This window comes from Aquarana catesbeiana, linkage group LG08 (assembly GCF_042186555.1).
Source record: "Aquarana catesbeiana isolate 2022-GZ linkage group LG08, ASM4218655v1, whole genome shotgun sequence".
Lineage (NCBI taxonomy): Eukaryota > Metazoa > Chordata > Amphibia > Anura > Ranidae > Aquarana > Aquarana catesbeiana.
In genome coordinates this window covers 166,159,642-166,182,669 of record NC_133331.1, presented here as the reverse complement: position 1 = coordinate 166,182,669, position 23,028 = coordinate 166,159,642, and the positions used below count along the sequence as shown (strand labels likewise).

General features: G+C 41.2%; 1 protein-coding gene across 2 annotated transcripts in view; it reads left to right on the top strand.

Moving 5' to 3' along the window:
• LOC141106160 (cGMP-dependent protein kinase 2-like) overlaps positions 1 to 10,194 on the top strand; it is a 397,387-nt gene extending 387,193 nt beyond the window's left edge. For both annotated transcript variants that reach the window (XM_073596694.1, XM_073596693.1), the window contains exon 19: positions 2,035 to 10,194. In XM_073596694.1, coding sequence (XP_073452795.1) covers positions 2,035 to 2,130 — 96 coding nt within the window. In that variant the 3' untranslated portion in view covers positions 2,131 to 10,194. The remainder of the gene's footprint in view (positions 1 to 2,034) is intronic.
• Positions 10,195 to 23,028: the final 12,834 nt, after the last annotated feature.

Genomic DNA, 23,028 nt, shown 5'->3' with positions numbered 1-23,028 from the left:
AAAAATAAATAAATAAATTAAAAAAGGAGGTGAACAAATGGGTTGTTTGATTGAAGTTATAAAAATAGGCAGGACTAGGAATTATTTATAAAACAGTTAACATCCCAATCGACATGTAAGCCGTGTGGAATGTAACTCTTGATGGTAAATATCCACCTCTTCTCCATTCTGGAGAGTTCTCTAACTTTGAGATTACCTCACCAGTGGGAAACAAAGTGGTCTATGTCCACAAATAGAGTACCCCTGGGGTCCCTGTTGTGGGCCAAATCATAGTTACGAGAGACTCTATGATTCTGGAATCCCTTTACAATATTAGTAATGTGCTCAATATGATTGTAAAGGCTCGTTTTTAATTTTTTTAAATAACAAACATATCATACTTACCTCCACTGTGCAGCTCGTTTTGCACAGTGTGGCCTCGATTGTCCATTTTTGGGGTCCCCTGGCAGCTCTCGCGGCTCCTCCCCACATCAGATAACCCCCTAGGAGAAGCACTCACCTGGGGGTTACCTTGCGGGTGCGCTTCTGAGTCCAGCATTTGCGTCCATAGGTACGAATGCCGGACTCGGCCCCGCCTGCGTCATTGGATTTGATTGACACCAGCATTCCCCATGACGCCACAGGGAAGTCCCGTCAAGTCACCGTGCGTCAGAGGGGGGCAGGGTCACCGGGTGGCCCCGCCCCCCCCATTATTTAAGAACTGTCAGAAGAGGAGAAGCGTCACATAGCGGGAGCCTCCCTCCATGCCATCATGGATGTGGAGCGGCCGGAAAAGAAGATGAAGAGAAGAAGATGAAGAGAAGAAGATGAAGATGAAGAGAAGAGCGGGAGCCTCCCTCCATGCCATCATGGAGAAGAAGGGAAGAAGACGCTGACACCGCGGAGGAAGATTCCGGACGAGAACACCGGAGGAAGAACCAGAAGAACCAGAAGAACCAGAAGAAGATGAAGGAAGAAACCAAAGGAAGATAGAAGAAAGAAAAAAGAAGAAGCATTTAAACAAAGGAATTGTCAAAAACTGTCTCTTGTCATTTTTAACATTTTTGACAGTTTTTTAGTGAAATGGTAGGCCCTTACCATTTCACACAGGGGGGAGGGCTGGGATCTGGGGGTCCACTTGTTAAAAGGGGCTTCCAGATTCCAATAAGCCCCCCCGCCCGCAGACCCCCACAACCACCGGCCAGGGTTGTGGGGATGAGGCCCTTGTCCTCATCAACATGGGGACAAGGTGTTTTGGGGGCTACCCCAAAGCACCCTCCAATGTTGAGGGCATGTGGCCTGGTACGGTTCAGGAGGGGGGCGCTCTCTTGTCCCCCCTCTTTTCCTGCGGCCTGCCAGGTTGCATGCTCGGATAAGGGTCTGGTATGGATTTTTAGGGTGACCCCATGCTGTTTTTTTTTTTTTATTTTGGCGCGGGGTTCCCCAGAAGGGTCTGGTATAGATTTTGAGGGGGGCCTCACGCCATTTTTTTTTTATTTTGGCCGGGGTTCCCCTTAATATCCATATCAGACCTGAAGGGCCTGGTATGGAATTTAGGGTGACCCCCCTGAAAGGAGAACAGACGTGATCACCTCCGCCTCTGCTGATGGCTCCAGTAAGCAGCAGAGGGCACCGGATCACGACGGGAGGGGGGCCCCTTTCCTGCCACCAATAAAAGTGATCTTGCGGTGAATCCACCGCAGAGACCACTTTTATCTTGTAGCAGACCGCCCGCTGAAGACAGGGATACCAGGGTTATGGCAGCTAACTGCTGCCATAACAACGATATCCTCCTTCAAACAGTGTTGAATTGCTAAGCTATGCAACACCTTAATGTAGAAGTCAATCAAATATTATCACACAGGTAGCAATATTTAGTAAAATATCTTCTTGTCTACCAAAACTGCAACCATTAACCCACTTATGAAGAGCTCTGGTCTGTTGCTGATTTATGGCTTTTATATGTAACTGTATTGTCCCCCCAAAAAATATCAATGGCTGTATACACAACAAGCCAATATTATGTACTAAAGTGATTACTTTGTTTTTCTACAGATCAAGTCAATCACAGATCACAGCTATTTTGACACTTTCCTGCCTGAAGCCGAAGATCCACCAGATGAGTTATCCGGATGGGATAAGAACTTTTGAAAAAAATCTGAAATTATATAATTATTCTAGTTGGATTTTAACTGACATTTCTAGAAAGACTGAAGACAATATTTAGACGATCCTTAGAAAATTACAGGATTTGTACATGGAAAAATCTAGTGTCTGTATTACAGAGAAAAAACAAGAAGCGTTGACTATGTACTTATTCAGGAAAACATGCCAGGATTATGACATATGCTTTTTTTCTCTTAGTTGGCTGACCCATGATGCCTTGTTAAAATCATGCTGGCGGCCAGGTTATTATTAGGTCATTTACAACACTTTCTCAGGAGTGCTATTCTTTGAACTTGTAAAAACGATTTAAGATAAATTAAGCCATGCTTAATTGTTTTCCTGCTTTAAGATTCTCCTTTGCAACAAAGAATGCCCATGACCTTTATGAATGTATGTGAGGCATTTCAACTGAACAGTCTTTTCAGGTTGCCTCTGCTAGGTATTGCAGTTACCTGCATATGGAACGTACAGATATTGTCAGTTTAAAAGATACACATAGTAGTAGTATATTTTATCACACGATTCTAGTATTTAATGCCACTGACACTTAACAGTAAATGAATTTAGAGCTTGAGAATTGAGGCCTAAGCAGAAAATGTCCAATTTTACACCACTTTTCACATTGCTATGAGATGCTCAATTATTTGAATAAGAATTTCATGTAAAATGTTATGGAAATGTTTCTAAATATGTATTTCCTAGCCTATCTCAGAGAAGGTCATTATAAAACTCAAAAGATATAAATATTTGATAAAATTCAGCAATATGATTTTTTTTGTTTACCAGGGAAGAGATTTACCAGTTAAAAGGATTTCCTATGTATGTTCTGCTACATGAACAGTGATGTTACTGAAAGTCTCAATGATCAGCTGTTTGCCTAATATAATATGTTAGCTAATATGGGCTTGAACATATTGGTCCCAAAGGGAGCATAAATGGAAGGGTTACACATTTTGAACGTGCAAAATAGCTTCAAGTTGTCAAGATTAAATAAAGCACACGGCAAGAAGATAGAGGTAAAAATCCACTTGACCCAGCTGTTTTATGCCAATCTTATATTTTTCACAGTGCTTTATGTTTTATTTAATTTTTCTGAAACCTTAGATAAAAAATAAGTTATTAAACAAGTCTAAGAATATATTTCTGTAAGTATTAAAAATATCCAGCTGATCTGCTTCATGCTTGCATGAACGGCTTCCAAAATTCACTTTGATATTCAGCAAGTCACAATAATAGAATGAATATGCTTTTCTGTGAACTTTATTGATAAAGTTGTTTAAAAATGTAAGTCTAAGCAAGATGTGAACCCTTAATTAAGAACTTTCTTCAGCTGCAAAAACTTCCAGCCGGTCTCTGCTGATCAGCATTTTCCATGTGATGGGGCCTGAGTGGGCCAGGAATTTGATATAGGGACTCTGGAGCCAGGTGCATACAAGGCTCGCTGGCATCTGAGAGGCCCTAGCTAAGAGCCTCCTCAGCTATTGGGTGGTGGGCCAGGTGCCACAGTCTGCAGGAGGGCTTCATAAAATATCCATCAGAATTTGGCCATAAAGATGACTCAGGAAAAGGGGCAGCGTGGACTATGCAGACCTTTGAACCCTTGTTTTTAAATAGAACCTTCTTCAATAGCAAAAACTTCTGGCCAGTTTCTGCTGATCAGCTTATTGACATCTCCTGGGCTCTTTGTATGGACAGATGTTCTCAGATTATGCCATAGTATGTCACTTGGGAATGAGGTCTAATTTGGTGACTTGTCCATCGCAAGGGACAAATTTACTTCTGTTTCAGACATTCTGTTTTGTCTATTTAATCCTGTGTTTTGGGTCTTGTTGCATTATCTAGATTTTATCATGCTTCAGGTGACTCACCATTACTCTGATTTTCTCCCATAAATGTTCATACATACAACTTTGATTTCATTGTTTCCTCTATAATATTAAGCTAAGTGCTAAGTCATCAAGGCAGTATCCCCTGATGTGGTTCATATTAGGTTTTGGTGTGCAGTTATTTATTTCCTCCAAACACAATGTTGCAAATTTCAACTCTTGTGTCATATGTTCAGAGAACATTGTTACATACACATTGTGAGATATCCATGTGGCTTTTTGCACAACTGAGGTGTACAGAAATGATTTTTTTTTAAAGAGCAAATGCTCCCTTCATGGTGTATTTTCTTAAACACAATTCCTCTTTAAAGTTTTTCCTTATAGTAGATACATAAATAGATACTATTGAAAGTTTACAGTCCTCTGCCATCAAAACTCTTTTCCTTAGCCCAGGTTCACACTGAGCTGCGGGAATGAAGCTGTGCGAGTTCAGCTGAACTCGCACAATTTCACTCCCGCATGTCAGGTTTCTGTACAGATGTCAATGTAAATTGGAGCCCGAAATCGCAAACAGTAGTACAGAAACCACTTTTTTAAATTGGTGTGGCGCCACAAATGCAGCATTGCACTGATTAGGACGGTGCCATTGTCGGCAATTCACGCAGATTTGAAATGCGATTTCACATGTCAAATCGCATTTCAAATTGTACCAATGTGAACCAGGGTTTAAAGTGTTACTAAACCCAGGACCCTGCATTCGCTATATCTGGTCTCCCACAGTATACAGAACATGGGAATGCAATTATTTTAGTAAATATAAAAAGCTAAATACGTTTTCTCATCAGCAGTATATAGCCGTCTTTTAACTACTATCAATGTCCAGCTTGTTATAGCTTGTCGGAGGAGTTTTCATTCTTCACTGACTGTCCTATGAGGCTGCATGACTCCTGACCCTCTGTCTGGATAGTGCTGATGGACCTGTGCTGATCCCATGCACCCTCCCAGGAAAAAAAATAACTCTCTAGCAATACACACCAAACTGAGCATGTGCAGAGTGACTCCAAAGGCTCTGCACATCAGGAAATGGAGTTGGGATTGTAGAAGAAGGGGAGGATCAGAGAAGACAGGATCAAATGGCCTTTTTACACAATGCGGAGGATTAACCCCTTAGGTTCCACAGTGAGTATAACAAGCATGCTTTGCTGCATATGCAGACTGATTTTACTGTTGTGGGTTTAGCAACACTTTAATAACTGCATGCTGTAATCTCAGCATGGTCCAGAGAGGATATCAATAGTACTATATTTCCTAAATTAGGTTTAGGAAATATGGCTTTCTGTGGATTGATAAACTAATAGGTCTTTAGAAATGTAGCCTTTTCCAGTTGTATGCATCTTTACAAATTCTCTATTAAAATTATTTTACATGTTCTTTGGTCAGGACATGGCTAACATGAACAGATCATTCTTGAGAACGACAATGTCACTATCCAAAATGTGTGTGTCTTTATCAGTACTTGTCCACTGATTCTTTTTCCAGTACATTTTCCTATATTTTCTTATACTTTGTCCTTGTTGACTTACACAACTTTTGTCAAACAATGAAATTTAGACTTTCTTGTGACTTAAAGCGGAGCTCCAGGCTCCTTCAGGAAAAATTAAAATACTGTAGCTGTTGACTTTTAATATTAGGACACTTACCTGTCCACAAATTCAGCGGTGTCTTCACCCGAGCCACCATCTCGGGTAAGGGAAACCGCAATGAATCCTTGCAGCTTTACAGCTTGTTCTCTACTGCACATGTGTGAAGCGTGCTGCACTTTGTATATGAGTGGCGGCGGGGGAAGGAGGGGTGTATTTAATTTATAAACTTTGTGAACATGCCAATCTGCAGAGATGAAGCTGGTTCATGCTTTTGCAGTTCAAAATGCATTAAGTTTTCACATATGTTTTTTTACAAGTTTTCAAATGCATTTTACAGCATTTTGCGTGTTTTACAGGAAGAGAGCTTTCCCCCGGTGTTAACATGCATGTAAAATGAATGTGATGTGGGATGTTTTGTAGATACATTCAACTCTAAAGCAAGTATGTTTCTGTCAAAAAGCTGAAAAAATACACTGAATATAACTACAACGATGTGAACAGTGCCAGTGACTAGAAAGACACAGATCTCTTCTTGGATCTATCTGCATCAGCCATGCATAATATTAAACAGGACCTAAGAGGAAGCAAAAACCTGCCTGTTAAATAGTCACCAACATGTAAGAGTGTTTTTAAGAAGAGATTGCCCTATCAGAAAGAGACTGCTCTATTAGAAGCTGCCCTGGTGCCATAACTACTGCTCTGAGGGGTTGATCTCATTATCCTAAATGTATAGCTTCACGGAGAAACACCTCTCTGGCCTAGACCACACTGTAAGTGATATTAGAGGTCACATAACAGAGTCACAGGATTTCTGGGAGCCCTGAGCAGGAGCTAAGAGCTCTACATAGCTCTGCAAGTAATGTTCTGTGGGGGTTGAGGCGGCTATCAGTTGGCAGCAGTGATCTGATGTGACTGGTTATGGTAGTAAGAAAGGTCTGGGCATAAGAGAATGGCACATCGTATGTATCACAGAAACCAAACATTTGTGCATGAGAACATGGTACACTGGTTGTTGGTACCTGTAAACACATGCAGCAATGCATACTCATTCACTTGTGTGACCTGTGTATCCTCTCCTATTCATTTGTATTTGTTACAAAGTTTGCAGTCAGTTGCTAGAGCGTAACAATGATCAGTCATGCATCATATGTGGACAAAACATGCTAATTTTGGTTAAGACCTAAATTTGGGTCTCCTATAAAGGAACCTGATCAATTGTTTGCCAGTGATAAGACCAAAAGACTCCTCTAATCAGCAGTTTACATTTCAATTATTAGTTTTTTCATTCTCACTTTTCAATCAGTATCCAGTGAACCAGTAACACTTAAAAAAATAATGGCCATACAGTGTATAAGTTACACTAGTGCTTTACTGCAGCTCCATATGCCAGATCGTTGCAAGCCACTTACAGTGCAGTGAGAACTCATGGATCCAGAAAGAATAAGGAACCAGACTTATGAAGTTCCAGCTAGTTTCCAAGCTTACAGATCCCCCAACCCATTAATGTTGGCAAGTCATTGAAATTTCTTGTTGGAATACAGTTATGTACCATACACTGTGAGAGTGTAATTTTTGTATTGTGCAACTGACATTTGCTGCAAGATTACATAATAGATACAGATCATTCTTTACTGCAGTTAAAATTTTTCTTACAGCCTTTGGGAGATTGCAAATAATTGACTTTATATATATATATATACATATTAAATTAAAATCACAAGATTAATTTAGAGGGAATATAAATAAAAAAGAAAAATCATCCACACTCCTAAAATCATTATGAATGCCTGGTAGTCACTGAGCTGATTTAGGTAGATACTCTCAAATATATGTATCTGCTTATAAAAGGCTAGATGAGTGATTATCAATGTACTGTATAACTGGACTTTAAATGCATACCTTTAAGCATTAAAGGTTTGCATTTAATATTCTTCAGTAAATGTGACTTGTACTGAAAGGCCTCTTGCACACATGGCTGTCTAGCTGCAGGGTGTCCCTCACAGCATTTTGGTGCACTAGGAAGGACAAGTGCAGCATTCAACCCTACTGCCTTTTGTCAGTCAAAGTCTATGGCAAGAAGCTGTGGCTGGATGGGGTTGAATGCTGTATCGAGTGGTACCCACTTTTAGGACTCTGTGTGTTCAGGAATGAATGCATGGAACGTAGAAGACCTGCATTCAAGGCATTTATTCCTGAATGCACAATGGACCTTAATCTACAGAAGACCTTCAAAAATTACAGATACCCTGCAGGAGATGGCCAGAGTCTGCAGACATACTAGAGGTGTTCAGTCAGAGACTGGGCATATGTGTTTGAAAACAGGTGCTTGCAGGATGCTGCCCTCTGGGGGGGGGAATCTCCATGCTCTATAAACAGTTTACTATCCCTCTTACCAGGCTATCATATCAGGTGGCATGGGAGAGGGATCTGGAAATAAGCCCTGAGGCAGAGGCTGGCGCAAATGGAGCGCTCAAATCCACAAAGACATCCTCAATGTTGCTCCGATTGAGGCGGGATATAAAGCATATGCCAGGTGGTACCTGGTACCAGAGCGCCTCTCCGATCATAGCATTGATGAAACGCAAACTAACCTAGTTCATGTTGAACGAAAAAAGAACCTCTTTTCAAGAAAATATGGTCCTCCTGGCTTGCATACTAACAGGTCCCTGATTCGTAAAGCTGTTCACTTGGACGACTGACTACAGATTCCCAGATAGATTCACCCTTCTCTCTTCTCTCTTTCCTTCTTTACTTTCATTTCTTTATTTCATGCTTACCTATGGTATCATGTTTCTATGTTTTCCTCACTTCTCTTCTCTTTGGTTAACCCAGACACTCCTGGGTATATCGTTGGGAATAGGGTCCCCTAAAGGGGACAGTTATAATAAATGATTGCTGAAAGAATCTTACTTATTACATAATTATGCCACCTGGACTAACTTGCTGAGGTTTTTACCTTAACAATGATGTGTATCAGGGACCATGTTGTCTTGCATGCACACAACACACTAGGTGGCTGGTAGAACGATAGCATCCTAGAGTACATGTAGTTCAAACGTTCTACCAGTATCTCAGTACTGGTTACTGTCCTGCCTTATATTCTAGTTAAAATGTATTGGGGGGCCACATAGCAGACCTAACCTGCTGTGTATCGGGTCTTCATCAATCTTTATTAAGCCCCACATTTGTTTGTATATTTGTTTATCTGACACTCTTGGAGCAAGCGAGGATTGTTCACTGCTCTACCAACTGTTCGATTTGTTTTACGAAAACAATTAATAAAAACCATTGAAACAGAGAGTGGGGATGTGTTATCTGACACTGCTAGAGTTCATTGTAATTACAGCTTCAGGTTGGGCACCTGGGAGTTAGATTCTGTTTGTCTAGTATCATAGTTGTTTGTTAGGAAAGTGAGTGGAACTGATATTTTGGAAAAAGTCAAATCTATTAATACAGCAGGTCAGCTTATGCTATTAATAAAAATGAGCATTTCTGAAGTCCGGACATTCTTTGTTCCATTGTGGTATTTTATATTGATCCAGAGAATGCCCTTGCCTCAGTCATAATGCAAACAGATTGTTTTGGTTCACTTGAACTTCTTAGAAAAGTGTTTTGCAGCCCAGCATTTGGGCACATTAGGCATTGCTCATGGACAGGTACATTGAGAAGGATTATCAACATTATGCTGCTGAATTCAGACTTATTTAAATACACCCCATACGTTTAATCAGTTGTGAACGCCTGATAATATTTGCTAGCAAGTAGACTGGGGTTTTCATTACTGCACATATTCATGTACAGCAATATAGTGCAAGTAGCAATGATGTGCAAAATATATTAGTCAATATTAACCAATCAGAATCCTTATTTAACTATGGTGTAGTACTTGGTTATTACAGATTACTGTGGATGACATCATTTCTACCATCTGTACTGTTGTATTGAGCATATGTAATAGCCTAGACCAAACCACAATTAAAAAAACAGAGGTGTATTTATAAAAAAAAAATTGCAAATCTTTTTGTCCGATAGATTTGCTTGTACATTCATTCTATACAAATGGGGGAGGGGGGGGGATCAAATGTTACTAGGCTATTTTTATTCTTGATCAAATGTTATTTATTTATACAGAATAGTGTGAATCAGGATAATACTGCATTACAGCCTCCAGATGGAGCTGATGATTATAGGAACTAAATATTTAGTATGATGGTCAGCTCTATCTAGTGGCCCTAATGCAGTATTTTCCCAAACCATTCTTTTTTATAAATGGATAACGTTCAACCTGATGTGAAAATAGTCTAATAACATTTCATTTTACTATTATTCACAGGAAACCAATGTACATGCACTTTTGCGGGACAAATAGTGCTGCAAGTTTTTTATTTAAATACACCCATGGGGTATTATGACCTTTCGGTGATGATCTGAATTTTATACTGATGGGGCCTTTGTCACACCTTTCCTACATCTATCTGAAGCGACACCTAAAAAGTTACAGGCATGTGCAATGCACAAGACTAAATGTGATATATTATATAAATATAATTTGATACTGTCTAATAAACTCAATTAACATAGTAGTTTGTGTAATTTTTTTCCTACAGTAACTGAGTGTGTCTCTGTTTCTTCAGGCTTGTGAACACATGAAAACACCCAAAACAAAGATATAATAGAAAAATGAAAAATGATTATAATCATATCTCTGTTAAAACACATGTAAAATGCACCTAAACCGCAATGCTTCTAAAGCGCACTACACAGATGTGAACAAGGCTTAACGAAGGACCTGGGCGGCTCTGCCATGCCCATACATCCCCTGGCACTGACATCACTTCCGGTCGGCTCTGCTCTGCATTTGACAGCCTCTCTATGCTTCCTGGTTGCTGATGTCCTTGCATGAATCGGCAAGCGGCAGTGCTATACATTTTGCATTTCTATTACTTATGGCCATGTTGTGAAAAGGGCTATATACTTATGTGTGCTGCCACTTTGTTTTTAATTCATTAAAGATTATTTAATTTATATTATACTCAGATTGGTGCTGGTGGTGTAGTGGGCACTGAATTCACTGTCCATTGTTAGCTCTTTCCTGTAAAGACCTGAAGTTCACAGGAGCAGCACTGAGGCTCTGTTCACATCTAGGCGTTGCTATTTTACAGGCATTTTTCGAGGGTTTTTTTCAGCGTTTTTTCTGCATTTTTGCGGTTTTGCAGCATTTTTGTACAGGCGTTTTCAGGGTTAAAAGGTCACCAATGCAAAAGCAGTAAAACGCCTGTAATCTGCCAAAAAAGAATCTCCTGTACTTTTTTGAGCAACAGGTGTTTTGCTTCAGGTGACAGAACGCTCAGATGTGAACAGGGGCCAATTAAAAATTAATGGGATTTTGCTTGTTGGGCATTTTTAGAGCTGAGGCTTACAGCAGAAAAACTCCCAAAAACGCCTAGGTGTGAACTAAGTGCTTGGGAACAAATTCTAATGCTGCGTACATACGACCGGACTTTACGGTAGGGTTGTCCCGATACCGATACTAGTATCGGTATCGGCACCGATACCGAGCATTTGCCCAAGTACTTGTACTCGGGCAAATGCTCCCGATGCTTCCGCCGATACTATGACAGTCAGCGGTGATCAGCGCGTGGGGGAGTTACAAGCTTCTCCCCCAGCGGCTTTAGTGACATACAGCGGTGATCGGTGCTTGTAACTCCCCCACACGCGATCACCGCTGACTGTCACCTCATCCTCCTCCATGCCCCCTCCGTTCCTCTGTCCCCCTATGCTGTTCCCCTCTGTTGCTCTGTCCCCCTCCATTCCGGCGTTCCGCTGTCACCCTCCGTTGTTCTGTCCTCCTCCGTTACACTGTCCTCCTCCTCTGTCCCCCTCTGTTGTTCTGACCCCCTCCGCTGTCACCCTCCGTTGTTCTGTCCTCCTCCGTTACACTGTCCTCCTCCTCTGTCCCCCTCTGTTGCTCTGTCCTCCTCCGCTGTCCCCCTCTCCGCTGCGTGAATGGACAGAGTCAGCTGACTCTGTCTATTCACATAACTGAAACATTGTAATCTCCTGTGATTACGATGTGTCAGTTTATGAATGGAGAGGAGCCGCTGTCTTCTCTCCATTCATTCTCAGTGCAGCTGAGGCTGCAGAGAAAGGGACTGGGGAATCTCTATCTTCGGTCTCTTTCTCTGTCTCAAAGGGGATATATCAGAGGTCTGTTAAGACCCCTGATGTCTCACTAAAGCCCCCCAACAGGGCTGATAAAAAAAAAAAAACACACATATTGCAATAAAGAATAAAAAAAAATGATTGTAAAAAAATAATGAATGTAAATAAAAAAAAACCACACAGAAACACAGAAACCGTTCACCCCCTACCCTAGCCCCCACCCTAAAAAAAAAAAAAAAAAAAAAAAACACTGTCACGTGACATTAAAAAAAAGTATCGGTAATCGGTATTGGCGAGTACTTGAAAAAAAGTATCGGTACTTGTACTCGGTCCTAAAAAAGTGGTATCGGGACAACCCTATTTTACAGCATACTTGGTTCGGCGGACCGGAGTCCGTCGGACAATTCGATCGTCTGTGGGCTCCAGCTGACTTTTTTTCCCCAAAAGTTTGACGGACCTAGAAATGAAACATGTTTCAAATCTTTTCAAAGGACTTGAGTCCAGTCGAAAAGTCCGCTCGTCTGTATGCTAGTCTGACGGACAAAAACCGACGCTAGGGCAGCTATTGGCTACTGGCTATGAACTTCCTTGTTTTAGTCCAGTTGTATGTCATCACGTACGAATCCGTCGGACTTTGGTTGATCGTGTGTAGGCAAGTCCGTTCATTCGTAAAGTCCGTCGTAAAGTCCGTTGAAAAGTCCGTGGGATAAAGTCTGCTGTAAAGTCCGCTCATGTGTACGCGGCATTACAAATACTGGGAATTATTTATTTATAGTGTTCAATGTGTTAAGCTAAAAAATACTGAAGGCTTTACACTACCTTAACCCTGCACGCATATATGCAGCCACTCGGTGGGTGGGCCTAACGCAGAGGGGCCACATATATGGGGTCTTGTTAAAACAGCTTACAGGGGTAAGAGTACACTCCCTGTATGGTAGCCGGCGGGTCCCGGATTACTCCCAATGCATAATAGCGACTAGGAGCTTTCCGATCATGTGACCGATGTGACAGCCAATCTCAGCGGTCACATGACCCGAATGCCCACCTCCCCCTCCCGGCTTTTAGAACCCTTAATGGGCAGGAAGAACCAGTCGGCAGGAAGGGGTTAAGATTGATGTGCCCTATTCAATGTTTCTGCCTCTTTTTTTTTTTTTTTTAATTTACTCGGGCTTTAAGGATAAGTTCACCTTTTAAAAAAAAATAATTAATGCACATCTTTTTGCAGGTAAAAAAATATGTATTCATTATTTTTTTTATTGGGAGCCTGGAAAGCATTGCACCTATGATCAGCAGATCATGGGTGCAATGAAGGGCTCTTACAGACTGTGTGTAAGCTGTCTGGCTGTACATCATATGGCCAAGCAGTTACATACTGACAGGAAGCGTCAATGAACTACTACAGCGCTGTGGTAAGTCACTGAAAACTACAAGCCGACAGCTGCAAAGGCTGCTGGACCTTTTAGTTTTCTATTCAGAGAACTCTGTGAATGAATGATGTGCCCAGGTGGGGCAGGGGTAGAAGATCCCCAGATGCCTGTCACCACGGGGAACCTGGACGGGGGTGCGGGAGCCAGTGGATTTGTAACATGTTACATGTTACACCTTGAATATGGGTGTAACATGTAACATATTATAAAAGGTGAACTTATCCTTTAGACCCCTTTCACACGGACAATCCAATCGGGTCCACCTGTCTGTTTTGCAGATGGACCCAATTGGAACCTCCATTCTCCTCTATGGAGCGGCGAGTGTAAACGGACATGTGTTCATTTACACCCTGCTACATCCGATCCGCCAAAAAGAGACGGATGTGGATCCATTCCCATTTCATCCAGTGGATCGGATGGCCGTCGGATGTAAACAGACAGCCGGTCTGTTTACATCTGGCCACCCATAGAGGAGAGTGGTCTGTGTCTGCTCTGCATTAGCAGAGAGGACATGGACCTGTCATCTGCCTGCTCAGCGGGGACCAGCGGAGAGATCCCCTGCTGAGCAAGTGGATCACAGCTGCAGTCCACCCCGTATGAAAGGGGCCTTAATGAAGAAGTCAGAAAAACAGAGTGCATGTCTGGTTATATTCCAGATCATTTGCCATGAGCAGCCTCTACAGAAACTACAGAACAATGAATGGAATTCTAAGTTTTTTAAAGTCAGAATTCTGAGATTAAAAGACGCAACATAAGCCTGGCTTCACACTTATGCAAATTGGATGCGGTTTTCCCCGCATCCAATTTGCATGACAGGAGAGTGTGACCGGCTCTCAATAGAGCCGGTTCACTCATCTCCGGGGCGGTGCAGAGCGCACAGCAGAAGGGTCCTGTGCATCTTTGGCTCAGTATCAGGTCTGAATTTTTGCCTGAATTCCGACCTGAAACTGAGTCGAAGAGAACAGGGACGCATTGGACCCCCTGTTGCGAGCCACACCCAGCCTTATAGACTCTTATTCTAAAATATATATAAAAGGAGACCCTTTATTTTATAATGTACATTCTACTCCTAAAATCGTTATTATAGGACATTTCTGACCTGACATTTCAACAAACCCTACAGAAATAATGACTGAAGAGGCCCAGGTGATTTCACTAAGAAGGGTAGAGAAAGGATGAGCTGCAGACAGGGCCAGGACAAGGATGGGGCAGAAAGGGTGGTTGCCCAAGACCCAGTAATTTAATCCTGGGGAGTTGGGCGCAGTCGGCTATGGGTCCTGACACGGCAGCACAAAATACACAAATGGATGTATTGCAGTGTAGTGCCGTGCTAGCAGAGTGAGGAAAGCAGGGCATGTGGGGTTAGCCTCAGGAAAGGCATCATTAGATACACAGGATTGCTTGCTCCTCTGCTTGCCTGGATAGTGGTTGCTGTAAATGGACACCTGCTTTTCTATCCAGCCTGTTTTACATTAACTCTTTCTATCTCTTTCTATCCTATTCATATGCCCCCCTCATGTCTGTGTGGACTCACTATCCCCCCTTCATTTGTATCAGTCCTTTTCCATTAAAACTGTCTCTGATGACCCTGTAACATCATCAGCTCCACCCCCTTGCCTGAACGATCTATTACTCTAGCCCATTCCTTCTCTATATAATGACTCCTCCACCTGTGCTCTTTCCCTCGGGGTCTTCTTCTCTGTATTCCCATCAGAAAATAAACTGCAGTGAGTGGTTCTGGCTCCTGTGTATACTTGCTGCTGGTGCTGACACTACTCACTGGCTGTTTTTCAAGGTATCTCCTGCCACAGACAACACTCTTTTAGAACCAATTCCCATTGGAACATGGTGCAAGAAAGGCACATTCTGGTGCTTCCTGCACCACATGTGGACGTGATGACCTTGCAAGAAACACACAGGTACCCATGGCACCTCAAACGCATAATGCAAACACAACACATTTGCAGCCACCAATAAACATGGTACCACAGTACCATGCAGTTAGATGTGATGCAATCTGAAAAAGTAGTACTTGCATCACTATTTGCAAAACACACATTCCAGTGTGAACTAGCCCTTAGACTACGTTCACACCAGGTGCAGTAGGACTGCATTGGGCATCTATTTTAGTGCCGTCCTACTGCAAGACTAGACAAAATGCCTTGTTTCCTGCCTGGTTGGTTTACCCCCCACCATGTTGAGGTGGTGTGCACTAAAAAAAGTACAACAGGCTGTACTCCATACATTTTTTTACCACATTGTGAGGCAATCCACCTCCTCACAATGCACGGCAGCCAATAGAATTTAATGAAATGTCATTGTGTGTCATTTCAATAAAGTTTTTTTTTTTTTTTAAAGTGAACAGTGCAATGCACTGCAATTTGCCCATGGACACTTGAGGCTTGATATCACTGTTATAGCTTTGGAGACACTATTCTTTCAACCTCTATAATTAATAAAGGCTTCATACACACACACACACACACACACTTAGCAGCTTCTATATGCTAAAGGAGTAAAATCCCCAGTGCTTTCTGGCACCCAGGAGAACCAAATGTTCCACATACAGCCACCAATTCAAGTGCATGTCTGAACACGGCCAAGCTGGGGTATCCGCTCATAGCTTTTGCATTGGTGTTTACCCACATATGTGCATAGAGCACTTCTCCCCACATGCGAAAGTGGTGTGTTTGGGGAGATGCACTGTATGTGCATGCACCTTGTGATCACTGTGATGATCAATCACAATGAGCACAATATAAACAGTAATACTAGTGTATACTGCAGCCAATACACTTGCTTTGGTGCACTACATGTACTGCTAGTAGCTCTGTCCAGAGGGCACAGTTTGGAATCTCCATCCTGAGCAATGGTGGACCTTGTCCTAGAACTGGTGGCAGAGCAGCAGTACACCTTATAGTGTAAATCATGTTTGAGGGTCCATGAAAGAGAGCCTGAACTCTGATTCTCCCCATTGTGTCAGTATATCGATACTCTTTCATTTGTAAGGCCTTATTATTTAATAATACCATTAATCAGAGCTTCAGACTCCAATGAACTAGCATATTAACTAACCTCAATGCCAGCATCTTGCTAAACCTCTTCTATAGTAAGTACTCCAGTTAACCATTTCATGGTCAAGTAAAGAGATAAAAAATACACCAACATATTTTTCAAAAGGTAATGAAATGAATTAGGTTGAACACAGGCACATTTACACTATAGATTTCTGTAGCAAAGAGCTCTCATGCATGCAGCGTGCGCGGAGGGGGTCTGGACTGTGGAGAAACTGAGTGTAGCAGATGGATTAGCAATGTTTTTCTAAGTCATTGTATTGTGAAAGAAATGGAATGTTGACTTGGGCAAAAAAAAAAAGAATTGAAATAAAAACCCGGTATGTGGGAAGAAGGTGTATTCTCTTCACCCAATAGCAGCTCAGGCTTTAGAAAATGCACAGATGTCTAAACTTTACATGCCACCCTTTTACCAATAAATACGATGTCTGCTACAGAAGGTGCTGTGCTGTTAAATGAAAAGGGAAGGGGAAATTACATGAGGGTAAGATTAAAAAGTCAGTCCAAACAAAAGTAAAATCAATCAGTGAGCTGCTAAGGCTATCAAGGAAATGTTGCTCCTGTACTAAATTCAGAAGGCTCATTTAGTTTTCCTGAGTTCCATGTAAGCCACTACCGAATTTCACACTTCACAGAGCGTGCCTAAGTACTAAAATCTGTGTTGGGTCGCTATCCGGCCTGGACTAAGAAAAAATAGGCCCGGGCATTTTGGACTGAGCAGCTCATATTTTTTTTTTAAACCAAATTACGAATAATGACAACTGACGGTTTCTCAATGTCTTTTAGTTATATTTAGCCTGCTTCAGTCACTGTAATTTATCAATCATTTGGAATTATTTACCGTATATATATATAATAATAAATGAAAGAATGAATGCAATATATAAAGTCCCCTTGAAAAAGTCACATGCCCAGTGACGATACGCGTGGGGAGAAGGAGCCTGTGACGCTCTTGTCAGTGTGCAGCCTGCAGTGATCCTTATAGCAGCAGCGCGGAGGAGCACAGAGGCGAGTGATTAACTGACCATAAAACTTGAGAAATGCGATCTATAATTCAAACATCATGTGAGTGAATCTATTGGGGTCTCTGCTACATACATGTACTAGATGATATGTGCGCAATGTTTTTTTCCCACTTTTGTATTTCATATGGGGGAAAGCAATAGAAGCGGAGAGTAAATGGTCCAAGCCGGCGGATGAAAGGGATTAAGCCTATCTACTGCTGATTCATCTTGACTCACAAAGCCCTGTTTTAACACGTATAGGAGGTATCATTTTTGCTTCGAATTGAGGTGTATTGGAACTCACATAATTATAATTTTTATATTTTTTATAATTTTATATTTTTTCACTTTATTTCATCACTATTCACAAGAACAGTGTTATATTATTTTGGATTTACATCCCGGGAGATCTTCAATAAGGAAATCACACTAGATTGTTTTAAACACATTGTATTTATATTTGTATGTGGAATCACTGCATTTGTTTTGAAAAAGTTTGTAACAATGTATTCACTTTAGGATGTGTCTTGTCAGCACATTGAAGTAGTAGAATATCCTTGAGATATTACGAGCGCATCACTTTATTTATATATTCATTTACAAGTGGGGTGTCACTGACTGATTGCAGCTGTAGTATCTGGATATTTGGAGTTTTATTTGCATTTATTATTCTATCTCTATTTATTCTCACATGGTCTATAGTTTTATATTTTCACTTCAGCGCTTTAGTATTATATCAAATATATAAAGTGCTACATCGTTACTGAACAATTCAAAATAATAACAAATAGCACAATAAATATTACATTTTTTGCCATATATTTTTATATTCAAAATCACAGGACAAAATAACTGCACTATGGATTCAGCAAGTTTCATGCATGCTCTGCACCCTGAACATTCTCCTTTACCTTCATCCTTGACACGCTTCTCTCTGAATCATTCTTCTTCCCTTCTATCCACCACCATTTCCCTCTCTGGTCACTATAATTCTTTTCTATCAATGCCTGCTCTACCTTACTATAATCATTCTCCTCCACGTCCCTCCATCCTTTACTCTTCTGTCATCGAAGAAAGGCCACTGCCATTTCCTCCATACACAGCTCTCAGACTGTGTATACATCGCAGCTCAATGCCTGGGCAGGAGATGTTCGTCTTTCCAGGCTCCTCCTCGTATTTTCTCATAGGGCACATCAGATTCAAGTAGGAGCCTAGAGGAAGCTTCCCTGGCTCTGACTAGCATGACAGGGGTGCTGGCCCTGGGACATGTGGCCCAGTGACCCTGGCCCACCGGACAAATGCCCGGTGTGCCCAATGGCCAGTCCAGGACTGGTAGCTACCCCTCTCTCTGCTATATGTTTTGAATACTGTCACCATTATATAGAGAGCTTTTTGTGTTTGCAAGACAGCAAGGAGTCTATATAAGGTGTGTTGAGTCGCCTGCTCTGAATACTGGTAAAAAAAAGGCAAATTACCAGATCCCCAACATCTGGTGTTGGATAGACCAGTGCACAATAGCTATGTCTGAATAAAAAAATTGAAAACCTGAGCAGCTGTGTTCCCTATATGCATTTTTCACTTTTGATCCCAGAGTACCTTAAAAGCAAGTCAAGTCTTAGAAACAGCGTATCATGTAAAATGTATGCATGGCAAGTAATGTGTAACATTTTTCATATTTATTACCTTTCAAAAAGGTAATGGTACTCCTTTTACATTGCTTTCAATTTCCTTAATCTGCAGACATCTGGAGCCAACTTTGCTTGGACATCATCCAGTCACCACTTATTTCCTGGCTTAAGGCAGCCAGAAATGACACAGTCATGACAAATTCTGATGCCTGTTCAGTAGCCTTTGTGGTCTTGGCTGTATGTACATATGACTCACACAGCTCAGTCACCCATTGTTGCTTTTTATTCCCTTACTAACCAGCTTAAGAATCCATCAAATTTACATAACTCAGTCCCCCTTCACTCATCATTTGACTTCTAATGTAAAAATTCATCCTAGTCTTACATCAATAAGCCCCACTTCTATTTCTTAGATTGTGATCTGCCAGAACACTACACTAAGCGGAGTACCCAAGAGTGAAGACTGCAGAACACTTCTCTCTACAGACTCAAGACTTTATTCTTCAGGAATGTTCTTTCTTCTTGGGCAGGCCTTGCCTAGGGAGAGCCAACTGAGTGGAGAAAAAGACTAGAGGTCGACCGATATGGGTTTTTCTCTGGCCGATGCCGATGCCGATATTTAGAAATCGCGGTGGCCGATGGCCGATATATGATGCCGATTTTTTTGGGCCAATATATTAGGCCGATTTTTTTTTTTTTTTCTTTTTCCCCCTTCATCTCATAAAATCTAACAGTTAGACCCCTTTCACAATGGGGCGTTTTTTTAGGCGCTTTTGGGCTAAAAATAGCGCCTGTAAAGTGCCAGTAAAACGGCTCCCCTGCAGTCTCAGTGTGATATCCCTGAGTGCTGTCACACTGAGGCGATGCGCTGGCAGGATGTAAAAAAAAGTTCTGCAAGCGGCATCTTTGGAGCGGTGCATACCACCACTCCTGCCCTTTGAAATGAATGCGCACCGCTGCCGAAGCACCTGCATAGCGTTTTGGCAGCACTTCAGGGGCGCATTTAACCCCTTCCTCGGCCGCTAGCTGGGTTATAAGCGCCCCGCTAGCAGCCGAATAGCGCCGCTAAAATGACGGTAAAGCGCCACTAAAACTAACAGCGTTTTACCGTCAACGCATGCCCGCTGCAGTGTGAAAGCAATCTTAAGTAATAAGTGATACAGAAAATTTTTTACATTTAAACATTTATTGAACAAAACAAACCTCCAATCAGTTCACTTGTATGTAGAATTTAGATAAAAAAAAAATAACTATATCTTAAATATTAAATACACAAAAACAGGTAATCAAAACTTTTGGATGAAAAAAAAAAAAATGGGCTAACTTTACTATTTTTTTTTTTTAATTAGTGTATTTTTTAAAAAAAAAAATTGCGTTTGAAAGACCGCTGCGCAAATACCGTGTGACATAAAATATTGCAACAACCGCTATTGTATTCCCTAGGGTCTCTGCTAAAAAAATTTTTATAATGTTTGGGGGTTCCAATTGATTTTCTAGCAGAAAATACAGGATTTTTACTTGTAAGCAACAAATGTCAAAAAAGATTTAGTCTTTAAATGGTTAAACTGAGAACTTCTCCACACATAGTTCAGTCTATTGATAAAAAGAACCCGAAGAGATACAAATGTATCTTCTTATCAGACTTGGCAGGCTGCCCAGAGGAGGAGAGAAAACAAACTTCAAACAGCTTGCAATTGACTTCTATTACAGAAGTCATTTGCAAGTCCCGCTGAAGTTATAATCGGCTTTTTTTATCAGCACAATCGGCCGATGCCGATTAAGTAAAAAAAGCCAAATATCGGCCGATATATCGGCCGGCCGATATATCGGTCGACCTCTAAAAAAGACGTGCATATATGGAAGGAGTGCCAGACCAAATTAATTTACTGATATTGTGTTAAAAGGCAGCCAAGGCATTTTGGGGGTCAAAGCCCCCCCCCCACCCCCCTTCATTTTGATTCCTTAATCTAGTTATTTTGGTTAGTTAAATTCGGCTGATTCGTTCAATTTGTTTTCGGAATTCGTTTTCGGAATGGGGGTGGGCAACTACTGTATAATCATACACATAGGTTGGAATGATGGACTTGTGTCTTTTTTCAACCTCACCTACTATGTATTCGGAATTTTAGAATTTTCTTCAAATTTACCGATTTTCAAATCGATAAATTTTCGAATCGGTCTAAACGAAAATGTTATATTGTTTTCGATTCGAATGCAGAAAAGTGAACAAACAAAAGAAAAATCTTCATCAAATGATTACAATGACTCTTTAAATCACCTTTGGCATAACAAAAGCAGCATTATTTTGAAATGGTACTCTAATAACACACACAGTCTTTGATTTCAGCAATATGTGAAGTGAGAATTTGACTGGAGTTCAATGTAAAATTCAATTCGAATTTCAGTCTGAATTTATGAAATTCGAACAAATTTCATTACCTTATTCGGAGCATTCAGTAAAATTCATTTATATTGTAATTTGGGTATTCGGATATATCCGAATCTCCGAATAATGAAAAATGTATCCGAATATTAATTCGGAACGAAACGAACCACACATGTCTTGTCAAAAACATCTTTTTCTGGTAACCTGCTGGAGTACCCACTGAATGGTAGCCTTGTCTGTTGTGGGAAGTGTAACTTGGGCTCTTCAAATGTTTTTTGTTCTCTCACTCCCTTGTTCAAATGCATATCAAAGTCCCAACACCTCTTGGATGCTCTTTTTTCATTGGAGTCTATTAACAATAAGGGTCCATGGACACTGGCTTAAAAAAATGCTGCTTCTATAGGAGTTTAGCACTGTGCCTGTAGAAGCAGCTAATGTTATCCTATGTGTCCATGCACATTAGGATGTTTAGAAGCATATTTTAAGCTCAGAGTTTAGAGGCAGAAAAAAATCCTTCTGTCTTGCAATTTTGAGAGCAAAAAATGCTAAATGCTCCTAAACGTTACTAAACACCTGTACAAAAACTACTTTTTTTGTCTGCCAAAAGAATTGGTGTTTTTTTAAGCCTAGAGTGCATGGACCCTCAAAGGTAGGTATTTTTTAAATATACTGTTGCTGTATATGGTGACACTTTAGTCATTCATACATGCAGACTTGTAATTTCACTGCTATGGACATAGTACTTACATCCACAGCAGAGAGGGGTTTTTACACACATTCCTGGCTGTTACAACATGATCTGTGCTCTGTTAGGTTAAGTGGAGGGCAGGGGAGACCTCAGGGGTGTAATAGTACTCTTACCTTTTTAACTCTTATGCCCCGTACACACGGTCGGAATTTCCGACAGAAAAAGTCCGATGGGAGCGGACTTTTTACGTCAAAAATTCAGACGGACTTAGATAGAGAACATGTTCTATATTTTTCCGACGGAACAAATTCCTATCGGGAAAACCGCTCGTCTGTATGCTGTTCCGACTTACCAAAAATGACACATGCTCTGAAGCAAGTACGAGACGTCGTATGTGTTGTCCTGTGGTATGTGTTGTATGTCACCGCGTTCTTGACGGTCGGAATTTGGTGTGACCGTGTGTATGCAAGACACCTTGAGTGGAATTCTGTCGGAAAAACCTTTAGCATTTTTTCCGACGGCAAAACCGGTTGTGTGTACAGGGCATTACTCTTTTAAGTGTAACTACAACACATTTATACACATACATAAATTGTCCAACCAGGTCCACCTGAAACAATCCCTATCAGGATATGCACATGGCACTGCCATGGCCAATACAGCACTCAGAAATGTATACTGTATTTTGGTGTGCTGGCTTTTAATCTACATTATCTTTTGTAAGTGCCACTGATAGCCAGATTGTGTACAGGTTTTTAGTGTTGTCTGTGTTGCTGCGGAGAAGATTCACCCTCTCTATTTGTCATTGTGACTATTTTCCCTGGGACTCAATGCGATGGGAAATTCAAAATGTGTCAGTTGTTACAGAACAGAATAAAGGGGAAATATTCCAATAGGGATGCCTGCCCCATTGACAACTAAAAGGGGATTTCTCTTTTACTTTGGAGAACTTTTCTCTCACTTCCCATTGTGTCTCTGGGACAGGATGTAAAGGAAAGTCTCTGCAAAGGGACATAGACAGAAAAAAAAATGGAGAGACCACTCT